The sequence below is a fragment of the Cygnus olor genome, chromosome 3, assembly GCF_009769625.2.
Source record: "Cygnus olor isolate bCygOlo1 chromosome 3, bCygOlo1.pri.v2, whole genome shotgun sequence".
NCBI classification, from domain to species: domain Eukaryota; kingdom Metazoa; phylum Chordata; class Aves; order Anseriformes; family Anatidae; genus Cygnus; species Cygnus olor.
The window spans coordinates 61010853-61030477 of NC_049171.1; the positions used below are offsets into that span (position 1 = coordinate 61010853).

Here is a 19625-nt window from a genome sequence, read left to right on the forward strand (position 1 = left end):
CTGAAAGACAATGTGGCCATTGGTCACAGCCAACACAGGCTAACTGTATCCTGGGGTGCATCAGGCATGGCACTGCTAGCCAAGTCAAGGGAAGAAATTGTCCCTCTCTTCTCTGGTGCTGCCTCACCTCAAGTGCTGTGTGCAGTTTTGGGTGCCACGGTATAAGAACATAAAACCACTAGAAGGTGCCCAAAGGAGGGTTATGAAGGTGGTGAAGGGTCTAGAGGGCAAGGCGTATGAGGAGCAGCTGAGGGCCCTTGGTTTTTCAGCCCCAAGACAGAGCAGGCTGAGGGGAGGCCTCATGGCGGCCTGCAGCTCCCTCACAAGGGGAGTGGAGGGGCAGGCGCTGAGCTCTGCTCTCTGGGGACAGCGACAGGACCCGAGGGAACGGCATGGAGCTGGGACAGGGGAGCGTCAGGCTGGGTGTGAGGGAAAGGTTCTGCACCCAGAGGGTGGTCAGGAACTGGGACAGGCTCCCCAGGGCAGCGGTCACAGCACCGATCAGAGTTTAAGAAATGTTTGGACAACGCTCTCATACACATGGTCTGATTTTTTGGGAGGTCCTGTGTGGAACCTGAGCTGGATTTGATGATCCCTGTGGGTGCCTTCCAACTCAGGATATTCTATGATTCTATAAGTGTGCTGGGGACAACTTTTTGATACAGATGCTAGACAGGCTAAGGTGGGCTGCATCTCTGACACTGATAACAATTAATAAAGCAGAACTGACTGGAGACAAAGGCAGTCCTACCTCAGTGACCATGAGATAACTGATCTTGGGGGAAGTGAGGAAGGCAAGAAGCAGAACAAAACAAGAACTATGGGGTTCATGAAAGCCTACATACAGTGAAAGTGTGCACTTGAAGTAAAGCTAAAATATACTATATATTTGAAAGGGCGCAGAACCCATCTGTTAAATAAGCATGCATGTTTAAAGACACAGTAGTGAATGTTACTTTCGTTTGAAATCCTATAAAATCATTTACAGCTATTTCTACAAATATATCTGGATACAGTAAGATTTAAAACTCAGGAAAGATTTGCAGTATTACTGCTATCACTAATAAATCACAAAAGTAGATCCTCAGTCCTTCCACTATTTCTACCTATTGGAAGACCTAGACAATTAAATTGTCATGTTAAAAGAAGAAAGTGCTGCATGCATCCATGCTACTACACTGTCCACATCACAAGACATCAACTACAATGTTAAGTTAGTAGAGCAAGAACATACACCAGTTACATAGTTAAAAAGATTGCTAGTAGGATTACATGCTACCTTTGTAGAGTTCACTGTAATTAAAATTCCGCATTTTGCTTTGAGAAGCATTAAATACACAGCAAAAAATTGATGGGGAGCATGAGAAGGAAGACAGAATAACTGCCTACATAGCACTCAGGAATATGTAACCATTCACTGGACAAAAATTAAGGATCCTTGTATTAGAGGCAGTTGATGATGATGTATTATTTTATTATACAAAAAACATATAGGGTGCATAAACGAAACCAACAGATGAAAAAGTTTTGTGCTTCCAGCAGACTCCATACACGAGTAGATCTGTTTCAGTACAGATTATAAAGAAGATTATTATATATATTACATATATTATATTATACATTTATATATAGAGAAGTATATATATTACAGTTTTTATATTATTCAAAAGTAAAACTAAACCGACAGTTAACAGCTACAAACATGAACACCTATCTTCACACTTAAGAAATGGTGAAAGATGAACTAAATAAGTAAAGCTTTCTCGTATATTTCAATAAAAGCAATTCTATCACAGCAGCAGAACTTGAAGGACACCAAAATGACAGAAAAATCATTTAGGATTTGTTAAGATTTTCTTACGGGAAATTTATTTCAGTTGTGCTCCACTAGACTTTCTTCATTTTCTCACTGCTTTCACTGACTGGTGAAAGACCATTAAAATTTACCTCTTTTCACTATACTTCTCTTCCATAATTAATACCCTATATCTGAGGATCATGTTAAAGTATTAATCAGTTTTGGAAACAACCATTCTGGAAGCATGCATAAACATCTAGAACACATATCTACATTTGATCATTCTACTTAAGAAGTTGCCATCAACACATTTATCTGTGCTTCTGCAAGCTTCAAGACACTGGCTTGAGCAATATTACACACTAAGTTGTCAAATGGATATAATGTTAATGTTCTTCAAATGGCTAGTCCACTTATTTTAACCACTTATTCTATCTATTCTATTTAAAGTATGTAGAAAATAGAATATGTATTCTCTTTCTGTAAGATTTTCATATGCTGGAAACAATAATATCTATTTCACAGCAGATGCTTATTATGCTTATTACGGATTTTTTCTTAAGGTAGAAAAATGGAAATGCACAAGTTCATTGGTAGCTGACCATTTGTGCTGTGGCTGAGAGTGATTGTAAAACTAGTGGTCAATCTAGTGTTCCATGCTAAGGACTCATTCTTAAAAAAATACAAAATGTAATTATAACATGCTTTGCAAATAATTTTATGTTCCATTATGAGATAATTCCATATAATTAGAGACTATTCTTTTCTGTACTATCAACATTTTAAATCTCTATTACCTGCTTCTAGTTCACTATATATTCCCTTCTTCCCCTAGACTTCTTTTTACTCTTCTGAAGGATACAAAACAAAAAAATAAACACTTGGAAACTAAGGTTCCAATTTCCTGTCTTCATAGGTTCCCAAAAAAGAAAAAAGCATATGGAATTACCTATTTTGTTGTTAAACATTATGATTAGCAATGCAACAAGATATTATCAAAGTAATTACGTATCACAAAAACGTGGAGGTTGATTGCTTACCCTTTTTCTCAAAATCTTTGAACACAATGTTTTAGGAAAAATTAAATATAAATTAAATACAACTGTAAACAGACTACTGAGCACTACTGCTTGTAAGTAAAATGCTTTTCTTATTATTGTTTTCCTCTATTAATACATACTCTTTTTTAAAATATGATTTCATTGTTTTGCGGTGTCTGTGCTCAAGATACTTCAAAACAAAATGTTAAATTAAGAAAAACTGGCAATCACACACTGTTCTGGGAACTTACAGCATTAATAAGTGTACATATAAAAGAAAATGAACATTATGAAGGAACAAATATCAGTATGGGACAGTATCACACTGCACTTCATAATAAACAATATCACATAACAACCTGGCCACTCCCTGAAAGAGCTACAAAGCAAAGTTTATACAGACAGAAGAAAAATCCTAGCAGAAGTTATTACTCATTCGCTAGAGAGAGCGATCAAATAAAGAAAAACATACCACTTTTAGCTGTGAAAGCATACAGAGGATTCAGTGGAGTGCTCAGAGTGCTCGGCAGTCTTAGCTTGGAGTGTGGTGACAGTGATGATGGCGCAGGAAGCAAGAGATTTGAGCTTGCCTGTAATAGGAAAGACAAATCAGAAAATGAAGTGTAATTTCCTGGGTTACTTGCTGATGCAACAGCTAAGACAGAAATAATTACTTATTTGAACTAACTATTAAATTCTAGGAAAAAATTAAGACAAGTGGATGGAAAATAGCAATTTAGATGGGACAGTTTTTTGTTGTTTTTCTTTTTAACATTTGGAGAGAGTGTTGTGGAAGAATTATTGACTGAGCTACAAACTGAACTGCATGTTTTTATACAGGCATAAACTCTCAAGCAGTGAGAAGTGTAAAGAATTGCTTGAATTAGCATCTTGTTGCATCTTAGTATATAAAGATACAATGTCATTTACATATGGTTATAAACTGTGATATATAAAATAACTTCCCATTTTTGAGTAGTCAAACCATGCTAAATCTAAGAAGAGATTACTCAATATAAGTCTGAGAGAAAGAAAAAATAAAAAAGTTAAACCAGTCCTAACTCCAAACTTATTTCTGCAAGCCAACACAGCACACTTAGTCCAAAACACCAGGCACTTCCTTTATGTAAGCTACACAAAAAAATACCTGCAGTCATAATTTCCATAATAACAAAGATAATATAGTTAAAATTTGATTTGCTGTGGAGTTTCTTGGCATACATGCTTCTAGTACAAAGCATAAACGTTTCCCAAACTTTACTCTTGACATATTATCCCACAGAGCCTATATAAAAAATATGAAATTGAGTTTTTCACATAATCAAATCGAAAATTTTACTATTTGTTAACTGTTTTTACTGTCTGCCTTTGGTAAAATGGCCGAAAGAGAGGGAAAATAGACCTTAAATAAAAGATTTGTAAATTTCTTCAAACAAAGTAGATATGAATGCTACTTTTTTTTTTTTTTTGAGTTATTTACATAAAACATAATTTTTAACCCGTTCAAAAATCAAGCCTCTTACACAATGTAGAACAATGTGCATAGTCGCTTATTCTAACTAAAAGCCTTCTCTCACTTCCTTACACTTCAGTAAAGTTCAATCAGACCCTTAAACTTCACTTGGGGGCCAAAACATAACAATGACATTTTTCAAGTTTTCAATTTACTGGCTTACTTTATTTAAAGAAACGAAGACAGTAAAACAAAGAGTTTTATTCCCAGAAATGATATAATTTATATAAATACTACTTCTGTCATATAATAAATATTAAATAATTCAACAGGTTTCATTAAAGCAGAGCATTTGTGCATTGGCTGGTGTCCTGGGAGGAAGGCAATACAGAACTAAAAATGTGTGTTGAGTAACCTGACTGGGGCATGGAGGATATCTGCTATCATCTCCTCTTTATTACTCCGCTAGACCTTCATCTTACTGTAAAGTCATCTATTGAAAGAAGCATATGTTAAAAACTGCCTTTTACTAGTGGAGTACTCTCTCAGCAACTACATGTGATTGTTATGACTATATTCCAAAAGTGAACAGAAAGAAAAGCAAGACAAAATCAGATCAGCCAAGGAACATGATATAAAAGCTTTAAAGCCTCTAGATTTTAGTGCCTTTGACTGAATGTTAATAAATACCAATTGTGTAATGTAAGCATGTTGGCAAGACCTGGTTTTGTGAACAACAACAAAATCAATCTGCTTTTGGCACATTTACATATGGAAGCAACTAAGTTTCATTAATATAAAGTTTTCTGTGATACACACAAATACGGAAAGCCATTAACTTATGTATTTACTCAAACACAGAAAAGTAATCCTGTTACGCAAACATGTTGAGCCCAGTTTGCTGGTGCTTCATCTCCTTTTATCGACTGTTTGCTCTAGTGGGAGCCCTTCTGCAGGAAGACTGCAATTAGATCCCTCCTCTGCATGAATTTTGTGCTGGGTGCACACTACTGGCTTTTTCCTCACAACAATTAAAAAAATGCATGTTTTGCAGTCAGGTATGCTCATGAAACATTTTGGAATTCTCTTTCAAATTTGACAGCAAACAAATGGATTCCAACCCTACTAGGGAATAAAGACAGGTTGAATGTATCAGTCTTTGGAAATCTAACTAAACACAGCAGAGCAAACTATTCCAAACTACCACTTACAGACACTTCTCTGGCTCATTTTGGGGGGAAAGGGGGAGAGCAAAAAAAACAGGAGAAACTTTTTTTTTGATCACGATGCTTGAATGAAATGAGGAGAGAGATTTACAAACTGAGTTTGTAAATATTCCTGTACAGTATTTAATTCACTTCTTTATTTTCCTGCTGTTACCCAAATACTTTCATTAAACATGCCACATAACATGCTTTGAAATCAAATGCACTAGACACATATATTAGAAGTGAATGTGCTCCTGAAGATTTAAGAAAATCAGGCATTTAAAAATGCAAAGTCAGTTCTATCTTACAACTCTTCCTCTCCAAGTCCTTAAAAGCAAGATAAAAACAAAACAAAAACAACGAAACAAAAACAACAAACCCACAACCCCCATGCTTTTATAAAAAAGAGATTTAAAAGCCAGTGATAAATTTAAGAAGTCTGCCAAGAGGGATTCATTCCTCCCCTTAAGCGCAGGGAAGCTCATTCCAGGTGAGCTATACAAGACTGCCCATCTGAAGTAAATGTAGAATCAGTTTCATGACCTTTGTGCCACTAGCTCCCAAGTATTACTTAAATCTCTTAAAAGACCCAAGGGGAGGACAACAAAAACAACACACCACCACCACCACCATAGGAGAGGAAGGAACTATTCAGATATTAAATGAGGACTAATGATTCAACAGAATTGTTTCCAGGTAAAGTTTAGTGTTCTATGAAGAGTAATTAATTTTCCTACAACAGACATCAGGCTACCTACGGAATAGGGTGAAGCAATCTTTTTTTTTTTTTGAAATACATGCTGTGGGAAGGCATTGCTAAATACCTTTACAACAACGAGCAAAGTTGGCTAAGATAACCAACCATCAATCTAGTTTTTTTTCACAACAGGCTTCACTTGCTTCATGCAAAAACCACAGCTTTATCAAAGACACAGTTTACTATCCTGAATTGAGTAAAACTTAAGTTATAACATTCATGTAGTTTTTGTAGCAATAAAAAGATACCTACATATTTTTTGCCAAGTTTAAACAAACATGATTTGCATTTTCTTTTTTGCTAGGGCAGCTCTATGCAAATTATGCAAATATATGTTTTCAGTGGAACTAGTTTTCACATTAAAAGTGAACTGCATGAGACAAAAAACCAGAATACTGCAAGACTTGACAGGCTGACAACAGCCATTTCTTTTTTTTTTTTTTTTCCTGAGAATGGAATTTTATGACCTTTGCAACCAATATAATCAACATTTCCATATGTACTTGCAAGTCAAATCAAGCTGGCCAGCTCTATACTGCCTCTTACTCTTTTAGTTTTAGTCTTCCCTTTTGAAACTTCAGGGCTGTAGGACGCTGTTTTTAAAGACAATTTAAAAAATGTTAAATTCCTTAAGATCATGGTTTAAATAAGAGTTAACAACTGAATCTGATACAAAACCAAAGCAAATTCTATTCTTCTAGCACTGAGAAAAATACGTAAGTGATAATGTTTAAATAGTACAATACAATTTTTAAATTTGCAATGTAAGTGTGAATCAAGTTTATATCTAGGTAAAAATGTATTTATTTCTATCACAATAGTTTTAGAAGGTGTCCAGCAAAGGCTGGAATTTTGTTGTGGCAGGCATATTGCAATCACTCAGACAAATCTATTCTACTCATAAGTAACTTCTAGTCTAAATGTGAAATACCAAAATCGTGAAATAAGTTATCGTCCTCTTACACACAGGTAAAATTAAAACACACTGACTTTGTCAGAAGTAAGCTTGTTCACCCCATGTTCCCTGCAGTCTTCCTACTCTGATTATTCCTATCAGGAACTCATCTAGATTATAACGTAGCTCCCCTGTGATTTGTGTGCTTTATTGTTTTTCCCCATAGAAGCCCAGAAATGATTAGGGCATACATGTGGAAACAGAAGCTAGAAGGTGCTCAATCCTACAGTTTAGAGATAGCCATTGTACAGTGTAGATACAGCCATTGCCTACAGCTGATACATCTCAGCACACAGTAATTTTATATATATATTTTCAATTTCTGATTTCTGCCAGAGTTCCTGCAGTTCAATTACAGGCTTACCACAAAAAAATATATATTTTTAATCTTAAGATTTTTTTTTTATTGTTAAGAATTACACATTTGAAGTAGTAGGCTATTAAGCCACAAAGGAAACCAAATTCTTTGTACAAGGCACAAAACAGTTAAATATAGGTTACACTACACAGACTTACTCAATCATCAAGCACTGAGAGTATGACCTTTCCTGGATTGGACAAAACTGGCATTTCGGCATGAGAACATGTCTGGATATACAAGTTAGCAGAATTGGCTAATGTCATCAGCAATAGCAGTACAAACTAGGTCTGTTACCTTAATAAAAGCCATATGTAAACTGTGGACTCTTCCAAGGTTGGTTTTGAATCTTGCTATCAAAGATGATATGACCAGGAAAAAAAAAAAAAAAGACTTTTCTTTACTAGTTACAGGGAAAAAAAAGGGTATCATTTTCTTGGAAATGGAGACGGATTTAACTTGTATCCCATTCAAAACACACCCAAAGATTATGTTACAATTTTATTTCTCTTCCTTTTAAGAAAAATAGACACCAGAAATTCTTCTGACTCACAGCTGCTCAAATACATACAGAAACCTATTCCTCTGCATCTGGTGATAAAAAGACATTAGGACATAACTCTAAATACAGCATACAGTTTCAGGTAATCGTGTAAATACTCAGACATTTGTAAGCCCCCTCCCCCTTTATTCACCAACTAAAGCATCTGGGTATACTCTAGGCTTTCCCAAGCATATATAAAATCCGTTTTAGGTAGATTTTTCTGATTTGTTTTTCCAAGATGATGTTCAAAAGGTATATTTTCTGTGAAAACATTACCATTCCTATTATTCTAAATAACAAAAGAGTAACTTTCTATAAGCCAGCTTGAATTTCACTACATTGTTTTTAAAGCTATGTATTTTAAACAAAAAATGTAATCTAATTTCTTAAATTGACAAGCCATCATTTGCTTGTTCCAGAGATTAACTGTAATGTAACTATAATGAGAGAAGGCAAAAAAAAAAAAAAAAAAAAGAAGCAACCTGATAGATTTCCTCATAATAAAGCAGCACTTTTGAATGCAAATTTATAGTTATTTTAATCTATTTTGTTTGAATGAGAAACAAATTGCTTACTCCAGCTGAGAGAATATAAAAGGAATTTGTGAAACTTTCTTAAAAATCCTTTGAGGCTTATTCTTCTATAATCTTTTTTTTTTTTACTCTTGATTTACAGTATCTCAGTATCTGGGCCACAAGTAGTGTTCCTTCTCACCCAACATGTTGCAAGAAACTATCTCCACCCCAAAAAAACACTAATATAAAATGGACAACAATGCTATTAAGCGAATTGAATCAATGCATCTTTATGGTACTTTCTTGCATAACATGTCCTTGTTAACAAGAAGTGCTTTCTCCACACCTTGGTGACAATAAGCCAGCTGGCACGAGCAGATATAATCTATTCTCTTTTACCAGTATGAGTGAGCCTAGCTTTCTTTACTCTAAATACAATTTGAATATACGTAACACTGCTCAGATACCCCCGTTTACTTTGTTCAGCAGGGAGAAAACAAACAGCGACTAACTTTTGCTTAATACTGTACAAACATTCATGGCAAGAAAACTAAGGTGACAAAACTGGAAATAAAATTAAAGGACCAATCAGCAAAATCCACATAAAAAGATATAAACATATTGCTAATGATAAATAAAAGCTTAGAGAGAGGAAAAAGTCCTCAATATAACTAACTTAGATATTCAGGGAACTCAGGGGAAGACTTCGCAATTCTGGTACCAGACCTTACTAGAGATGTCACTTTGGAAGAAGCTCACACTGCACAAAGCCAAGCTGGAATGCCTATTTAAAAAGAATTACTCATTTCTAAGGTAGCTACCCAGACAATGACATTTATTTATAAGTAAAATACCTTGCTTTTACCAGTTTTCTTTTATTTACCGCATAAGTGTGGAAAGACTAGCAATTACTGCAGAATAACTAACTAGTAAATCCATACAAAGTAGTATGAAGACAGGGTATGTGTAACCACTCATCACATTCATGCCAAATTCCCTTTATTTACAAAATACAGTCAATAGTTTCCTTTCTTTCAAATCATCTGCCTGTATTATTTTAAATTTCATTTTATATTTATTAAAAAAAAGAAGAATGCCTAGAAAAAAAGTGTTACTAAGAGAAGTGTATTCTAACATAGGGAAATACAGATTTTTAAGGATATGACTTGCTTTGTAGTGTTTTCACAGAGAAGAAAACTAGGGGAAAAAAAAGAGTTTTGTTCAACTTTTCCTAACAAAAGCAATGTAATCTAAAAGCAATTTATAATGGTGTCCAACTGCCTTATATTTAAAACTGGCACATTTAATGAATTTGCATGGAAAATTCTTAAAGATATACAAAGGGAAATTCTGGCAAAACATTCATTTGATATTAAGTATTTACCTATATCAATCCTCTAATAATACTTGAGTCACTTCATATTAACAATTGCTTTGCTATCACAACCATTCAACAGTATCTGCTTGACAAATGGAAAAAAAAAGTAAAATGCATAAGATTATAGGGTTTTGGACCCCAAAGTGGTTTCGCCATGCCTTATAAAACACATCCTTGTAAGTCTGCATCTTGGAGTAGCAAAAAAAGTTATTTTAGTATTACTTTTATTATTAGAATAATAACTGCAACGGAATTTCCTAGAACAAGAAAATTATTTCCTAGCTTCTGAAAACGAATACTGGGGGAAGAGGGAAGGGAAATAAAAAGAAAGAATACAGTAGTCTTCAAAAGCTCCTATTTCATTTAGGAGACCTTATTCCAGTGGACTGTATTGCACAGGTAATCAGAAAAATGATTGCCTATGTTATAGCATCGTGTTTTCCATGAATATGATAATTAAATAACTGTAACCCAAACCAACCATCATGTAGCAGTCCATATCGATGTGACTTGAGTTTCCTATAGAAGTAATTTTGAGAAAAGTAGCCTTGATAAATATTTTAAAATTCAACTAAATTTAAATGGATTTTTAAAATTATTTACTAATCTGATGAAAAGAGTATTAGTAACTTTTCTGGAGAATTACCACACAACCCATTGGCAAATAACATGACAATGCCACATATTTAACAGTATAACTTACATTTATATATACACACACGCACACATACATACTATTCGTGATTTTATGTATTTCTATCACAACTTCCCTCTCACTCATCTCTACCTGATCCCCTTGCAAAGCTGAGAAGCTCTAATCAGTTTTGTCACTGCATGCAAACTCTTCCATACCTCTTGGCAATTGTTTTACTCTTGCTTGAGCTTCTTCCAATTTTACTATATTCTTTTACAGAAGGGGTATCCAGAACAAATTTACGTATACAATACACGGGCTCACCCAAGATTTCTTAAGTAAAAACACAAAAGCCTCCTCTCCATATTCAGTTTGGAATAGGATAGATCTTTAAATTTTTAAGGTGGTTTTAAATTTTTAAATCTTTAAAAAATGAACAACAACAAAAAAACAACTATTCAGTGACAGTTTTGCTTCTAATAAGAAAGAAAACTAAGTTTTTTTTCAACTATAGGATGCACAATAGGGGAAAAATGGCTTCCTATCTATTTGCAAGTTTTGTTTGGGAGAAAATTACAATAACTCTATGAATTTACTGAGAGTGAAAAAGAAGTTTTAAGAATACTGAGTATTTTTTATACATAAGATAGATAAGATTACAGAATGTCAGTAGCTCCTCTGACAACTTGTAGGAAAAAAAAAAGTTGTATTGAAGGCAAGATCAAGTAAAAAAAACTATTTCAGCCAGCAGAGACATTACAGCATCTCCCTGTACTTGCCAAAAACATTCACATAACTGGCAGTACATTAAAATGAATCCTCAGTACTTACTATATTGTGACCTTCTGGTTTTCCATCTTCAAGTAGAAGTTACGTTACTACAGAGCACTTGTCTTCCTGACCTACACTAAAACCCAGATGTCAGGCATGGTATCTTGGAATCTGCCAAATACAGGACAACCTGGAAGGCAGATTCTGACAATGGCAGCATAAAAAGAGACACCACTTCAGCATCTGGCTCTCGGTCTTTGTTGCAGACAAAATGACAAGTTTCCAGCTTCTTCCACCTGATGGCTTAGATAGCATCAGTGTCATGTTTATGTATTCACTACAAAGGCTATGTACCTTTTCTGAAAAGCAGTGGCTTTAAATTCTATAGATGAGTTCTGTTTTGCATCCCAACTAAATTCTAAAAGAAGGCCATCACAGAGAACTACATATCATAGGATTTGACATATACTGTATCAAAGCATCATATATGACAATGTAGTCATACAGCTTAATGATCAACGTGCACTACATTCAGTGCAAGCTGAGGTAGAAAGCTTCTGGATGCTCTCCCAGTACCTACTCTCTTAATGAATTCTGGTGTAGTAATACACTTAAGGAACAAAAAAACCACAACAATTGTAGGGAGTTCTGTGTATAGGGAAAAATTCTTCTACATTCTACTCATGTAACATTATACTGAAAATCCTCTGAGTAACAGAATTTTGGTAATCTCCTCAATAACCTTTTAATAACTTTTTTTTGTTTGTTTCAGAAATATGCCATGATGACTGGAAAAAGCCAAGCATTTTTAATTAATTTAGAATTATTCACATATTAAGAGATAAGGCAGCCAATATATAATTGATTCTAGCAATCTGCAGAGCATAAATAGACGCTGTCCTCAAGTTTTTTTCTCTTTCAAGTTATAGCATGCAAAGTTTTGACATTAAAAAAAAATCACAATTTCACAGCTAGGATATTATACCTTTAAAAGAAGTCCTTCTTTCCATATCTACATAACATGTATTACCCTCTTGCTTTGCAAAGTTATAAATAGGTATTTTGATTGCTAGATGGAAGTGAAATTTTAAGTACATAAGTAGTAACATTGAAAGAAATGCATTTGAGTTCTTTTAATGACTAGAGATGGATTAAGTGTTTTCCTATCAAAAACATCTGTGAATAGAAACATACATTAGCATTAGTTCCCTGAGGCACAGATAAATAATTGCTGCCAAGATTCACTACAGTGCAATTTCCCTGTGAGGTAAAGAAGCCAGCTCCGCATTCTGGATTTATAAAGAAATTCATATTTACATTTCCAACTGAAAATGATACAGAAACATTTTTATCACACATGCTGTAATGTAGCTAAACAATCTAGCTTTTGTGAATTCCTAAATCCTTGTAGTCCAATATTCAACTCCTGGTTCTAATTACATGTTTTCTGGGCTAACAATAATGGTAATGGTGTAGAGGAGAAGGAAAGAAAGTTCTATCATTCATTAAGGTTCATGTTTAGGTACTGAAGAAGAAAAACAACCAAAAACATTGATCTATAGGGACCTAAAAAGGAGACACTGGTCACAACACCAAAAACACAGCTCATACAGGATCAGAATTTTTTCAGTTTCTGTCTAGCTTAAACTGAATTTTCACATATTCACATTACATCTCCAAATCATACAGCTAAGTTGTAGATCTCCAAACTCTGCATTTACAAGTTAATTTTATATCCATCAGTTACTGCTGTTACACACTTGCAGGTGTCACCCAGAGATCTCTGGGCTGGCACATCTGTTGTCTGGAAACTCCAACACCTTTGTCTCATAAAGCATGACCCCAGGCCTGATCTCAGGCCACGTTTACTGCCTACAAGGCATGCCGCTAACATGCTTTTTCCAACATAGTACTCCATATATGTCTGCGACAAGCCGCTGGTGTGCAAACATGACCTGTAAACCAGTACAAAGTTTGCATAGTTTCCAGTCCTACATAGCATCAGACAAATACATACAAGACAACACCTGCAGTCTCATTTGGATTTTCACATTCCAGCCCCATCATGCAGCAGCCTGCCACCATACGTATGGCTTCATTGACTCCTGTATTCATTTTAGGCAGACTGAGCATCTTGTACCCAGACACTCTGACATATTTTCTCATATAATCAGCTGAGATGAAGCTTTTATTAGGCTTACTCTGACTAACATGTTAGCAAAGCATTGATGGGAGTACACACTTTAACAAAGGCTCCAGCAAAACCTACACTTAATTTTTTGCAAGCATCATTTTTCACATGAGAAAGAGAGCTGTACGTGCATATATGTATATACATCCAAAGCTATAAATCCAGATTACAAGTGAGTAGATACTTTGAGTTTTAATGTTAACATTACCAAGATCTACGTAAATTCTACCATTTAGTCATGGATGTTATCAAGTCATGTAAAACACAAGCCCAGAAGACTATGTAAAAGTGCTGCTGATGGGTAAATAAGCATTATTTCATATTGAAATATATAATTCTGCAAAGATAATGATAATTACTAAATTGAAATAAGTCAAGAGAAATTAAAACTTTCTATCTGGATGTATTATTTTATATTTTAAAAACAACAACAACTTATTTTTTAAATTAAGGACACTTTAATTGGAAAAAAATGAAAGATGAAACTGTTTCTTAAAAACCAGCAAACATATTTTGAAATAGTATTTGTGATGCAAGCTGCTAGTGTCTTCACAGACGAGTAATAATAAGAGACCATTTCAAACACGCAACTTATCAACAGGCTGATTGAGGCCAAAAACTGTACTGGCAATGCTTAGTAAAATTGATTCTGAAGTACTACATTTAGTTCTGAAAGTAACGTTGATGGCAATAAGTATATATATATTCATTATGTCTGCAATTACTTCACAGTCAACATTCATCCCAGATTTCCTAACAAAAAATAGGCTTATCTACTTACATTGATAATCAGTCCATCAGTTTTCTTAATCCCCTGCAAATTTTAAACCTCCTCCAATCAAATTTCAGTCAAACTGAACAGAGGAATAGAGGTCTCAGAAATACTATGTCCTTAAAGTTTCATTAAAGCAAATGGTAGACCAGAGAACAAAACCCCAAATAAGTCTACACATTAACAGAAAGGTTGGCAAAAGCTGGCAAAACCAAACTGTATCAAATGCTATAAAGTCCACATAGGAAAGAGACAAATGAAAATCATAGGAAACCGTGCTTCATGTGTTGTGCTACTCAAGGAACTACATGGTTTACCTTGTTTCTTATACCAGTTTCATAATCTGAGTGGTGCTGTTGCACCACTGTCTAAAGACACCGCCACAGTAGCTGTGCAGCTCTTGAAAAGCAACAGCCATTTCATTATTCTTGCTTAACTACTCCAAGTTGTGCAGAGTGGACTACTTTAACTAAACTGTAAGTGGAAGATCAATTACTAGAAACTGTAAAGCCATCTACTGCAATGACATAGGAAACCTCTCACGAAATTCCACTGGAAAAGAAAGACGTTATGTTTATTTTGTGCTTGCAAGACAGGACAGAAGCATTAGCTGTGATTCACTGAAAGGTCATACAAAATGCTCCCACCTATAGCAGAACTGGGCAGTCTTTTAATTCATGTGCATAGCTGCAAGGCATTACCCTTTCTAGGAATGTGAAACTAAGACTGCATCCACACAAGTATTTTTAACTTGAAGTAGCAGCACACCTTCTGAGTGTCTCCCAGAATCATTCTCACCTACAGTGCGCTGCTCCGCATTGCAGTGTGGTTCTGGTCTGCAGGAACAGGATTTGTCTTGCTTAGTATCCCTTTTTCCTCTTTACAAGTCCTACCTCCTGTTGACTTCCCCCATGCTAAGGCTATTCTCTCTTGTACTACTCTTTCCTAACTGCTGTTCCACCTAGTGGCAACATATTTCTTCAGTCACCCAGTGTGATGCTACCCAAGACCAGAAGGAAACAACACTACTCAACAAATCATGCTGAGCAGCTAGAGCTTCTCTGGCAGCAGGACAATCTTATGTTAGTGGTATTGGGAAACTGCAGATTTCATGATTGTCACTGAATATAAGGGGACCAATGATCAGTGTTGCATGAAGTTCAAAAGATGGAGGCTGTCTTTTGAAGACTTAGGCAGACAGCTAGCTGTTTGTGGCAGCACAACAGCTGTGTCCTCACTACAGAGGTTCTGTGTTGCTGTACAGATCCTGTTTTTACAGCTTAAAAAGACCCCTGTGAGGGATCATCAGCATTCACAGACTTCTCTTCTGCATGCTCACAGCTGCAACCCTTATCAACAACTCCCTGTGACGGTACTCATGATTTCAACTAAAGTAAGCATACTGCCCTCTTACACATGAAGGGAAGAGGTGAGCTTACAAAACTTCAGGTGGAACCACAGAATTGGTCCCTGGTCTGCAAAGAGGTACTGAACTTCTTTGGTTTGACCACAACGGCTATTAATGACTTCAACAATACTGCAAAGACCAATGATATGGTAACAGCATCATGTAAAACAAGTTAAGATTGTATTCACAGTCCCAAGAACATTAGTGCTGACAAGTACAGGTTGGACTGATTCCTACTTATTTGAGACTTTAAGCATGAGAAGGCTGAAGCTGTTTGTCATAGTGGTGATCTCCCCACCTCTGCATTCTATTGAGCACAAAATGCTGCAGGAGCTGCAGGCCTCCCTGCCTGCCATCAGCCACTATCGGCGAACACTGACTGCACACTCCTAACCCTTCAGTCTTGGACCTTTCTCCACTGATAGCCTACAGAGCATCACAGTCAGTTTGGCTTTGGGGAGGAAAGGTCTTGCAGGAAGGGTGCGAGGTACAGAGTTCCTTTTATTCCTTGTTTCAGTGGATCAGTACAGAGGATACTAGTTGTGGGCAACGTACCCCACAAGGAGGAAGGAAAAGGATGCTCTGGTACATCTGTCAGCATGACATGAGTCTACAGCACATATGGTGAACAGTGTCAGATAAGAACACAGATAAATGCTCCACTGAGTGGATGCTGGAAAAACAAAGCATGAGATAGACATCACTGTGGGAGACACCATATGCACCATATGCTCTCTTTTGTTTTTCTAACACCAACCTTCCCTCTACTCTCCCCATCCAAAGGTCAGCAGATCATAGGACAGACCCTCATGGAGCACATGACCAGTCATGACATAAGGTAGCTTTCCAGTGTTGGGCACAGAGGTAACTGTTCAAAGCTCTATTTCATCTGTTCTCCACAGAAGCTAGAGCACCAGTACACACCCCAATACATCCAATATCTTGCAAAAAAATTACATCCTTGGGAACCTGAGGCTAGAGGGAATGGGCACAGGTAACAAACCAGTGAATTGTGTTCTTATCCAAGTCAAGAACTTACGGGAGTGCTGGTCCAGAAAGCCATCCTACAGCAAGGACGGACAGATGGAGGGAAGGAAGCAAACACTGGCTTAAGTTCCAGTTTTGCCCAGGTAGAGCTTCCTGACTCAGCAGCCTGGAATTTCTGATAAGGCAGACAGGCACCACACCCACATACAAGAAATGATCCTGTCCCTCACTGGAAAGGAGATCCCGTTGATTCTATGTCTGACTGCTGAAATTGAGTATCACAATTCCTATCAATGAAAAGAAATCTCCACCCAAGACCTCAGTGGTTCATAAACTTCCTTGAAGAGCTTTTCGAAGTTTTTATAATCATCACTGCTCTGGGACAGACATCAGACCGAATATGGGCTCTTCCAACTGCCATCCTGTACTATTTGGAAATCCATACAGCCAAAAGGCTCAGATGACCTTTCCAACATCTCCCTTATATATGGTTCAAGGGTAGAGGTTTTGGAGGATGCTGTCCAAGACCTTGATCATGGTTCTGCTCATATGGACTTGCCCATCCTAAACTGGTCAGTCCTGAACAGTGGGAGTTTGGGGTTACAAAACTTCAGTGGCTGAAAGTAATTTTATTAAACACTGTTACAGAATCATAGAATGCTTTGGGTCGGAAAGGACCTTAAAGACCACTTAATTCCAACCCTACTGCCATGGGCAGGGACACCTCCCACCAGACCAGATTGTTCAAAACCCCATCCAGCCTGGCCTTAAACACTTCCAGGGATGAGGCATCCATAGCTTCTCTGGGCAACCTGTTCCTGTGCCTCACCATCTTCAGAGTAAAGAAGTTCTTCCCTTTACCTAATCTACCTTCTTTTAGCTTAAAACCTTTACACCTTGTCCTGTCAATACACTCCATGACAAAGAGTCCCTCTCCAGCTTTCCTGTAGGAAAGGAAGCTTTTCTTTAGGTACTGGAAGGCTGATATAAGGTCTCCCTAGAGCTTTCACTTCTCCAGGCTGACACCATAGGCTTACACCATCTCATCTAACTACAGAAACATAGTGCAAATTCTTGTCAAAAGGCTTCAGTGTACTCTACAATGACATAAAATGAATGCCCACTGCTGCCATCCTATAGCCTAGGCATTACATGGTTCTGCTAAACCAGATTTGTCTCCCAGAAGCCCAAATCCCTGGCTAATCAGGGACCAAGCAGTTGGAATGGTAAAAACTCACAAATTTATTATCCCAGTCTTCTTCTTTAAACAAGAAGACATCTAGAAGAGAAAGAAAATAATAGAAGAGAAAGAAAATAAATTTCTTCTAGAGCGTCTTCCTGAAAAAAAATGTCTCAGATGCAAGGTTATATGCTCCATTCCCTCCATAGTTTATACATCTCTTTGGCTCATAATCAACTTCAAGGCACCAGGGCTCACTTGTAGATGAAGATGGACAATGAGAAGAAACATAAAAAAAGGCTTCCTTCCTTACGTGAGCCATACATAAGGGTACAGGCAGCAGCAACACGCTACCATTTCACTCAGAGTGAGGCACTGGAACAGATTGCCCAGAGAAATTGTGGATGCCCCATCCCTGTACGTGTTCAAGGCCAGGCTGGATGGGGCCTTGACCAACCTGATCTAGTGGGTGGCATCCATGCCCATGGCAGGGGGGTTGGAACTATATGATCTCTGAGGTCCCTTCCAACCCAAGCCATTCTAAGATTCTACAATTATCCATGGAAGCTACAGTACGGTATTTTATAAAGGGGTCCGCTAGGAGCTCACAGTCCAGAAGGCACAAGGTTGTGGGATAGCTTTTCTTTGGATAGTTTCAAAGTACAGGCATAATGGGAATGTAAGGAACCACACTACATCTAAACCAAATCAAAACCCCTAGAACTTGAGGAGAGAAGCTACAGTATCCTCAGCAATAAGTACTTTCATCTAATCGTCTGCATCTTTTGTGCTTCACTAATTAATGAAGACAAAGGTGAAAGCTACATAAAATCAATATGCACTCAAAAATACTTAAAATGAAAAAAAATATGCAAAACCAAATACAGATCATATCATTGTGTACAGCAATCATAACTGCACAGTTCTGGAATATTCTACGTTCTTGTCACAAGCAAAATAGCCTCAAGTCTTTACTTAACTTAAAAACCTTTTGTAATTGGCAATAATTACTGATTCAAATACTGAGAAATAAGCAAGACAAACAGTCAAAAATACTTAGAAATACGTTTCCTCCCTCTTTGACTGCCTCAACTTTACTCCAAACATCTCTCCTTTCCCCTTCCAAGTCTCTAGTTCCTTTGCTTTTGCTACTGCATTATACACAGTCCCTTTGGTAAAGCAATGGGTGGTGCAGGAGACTGGGATTAGCACACAGTGGTTTCTTCTTTAGGCCTCTCCTGGTTTCTTACTCTCTTCAGCTGCTTTAATGTGAGTCCTCCACAGACCAAAGTACCCCCTTAGGGGCTGTATCTTCTCCAGCATGGATTCCTCCATGGGTTGCAGTTGTTCAGAGGTGTACCTCCTCCAGTCTTTTCCTTTGTGTGCCCTCACACATCTCCTCCTGCGTTTCCTTTTCTGCCTTTTCTATTATCTCCCCCTTTAACTCCATTTGTATAGTTCTGTGTCTCCTCCATGTCTTCTTAAATCCTCCCTCCTGTATCTCCAATTGTGTCTCCTCATGTGCTTCCCTTCGCCACCCCTCCACTCTGGTGTCTCTTGCCCCTCACAGACATATCCTTCCTTAAATATGTTTTTGCAGAGGTACCACATGCTCTTCTGATTATTTCCAATTTCAGTGTGCAGTGGGCCAATACTGACCTTTGCAGAGCTTGCTG

General features: G+C 36.9%; 1 protein-coding gene across 6 annotated transcripts in view; it reads right to left on the bottom strand.

The window, feature by feature from the left end:
* AHI1 (Abelson helper integration site 1) overlaps nucleotides 1–19625 on the bottom strand; it is a 94444-nt gene that overhangs the window by 41245 nt on the left and 33574 nt on the right. For all 6 annotated transcript variants that reach the window (XM_040552610.1, XM_040552606.1, XM_040552608.1 and 3 more), the window contains one exon: nucleotides 3311–3428. In XM_040552610.1, coding sequence (XP_040408544.1) covers nucleotides 3311–3428 — 118 coding nt within the window. The remainder of the gene's footprint in view (nucleotides 1–3310; nucleotides 3429–19625) is intronic.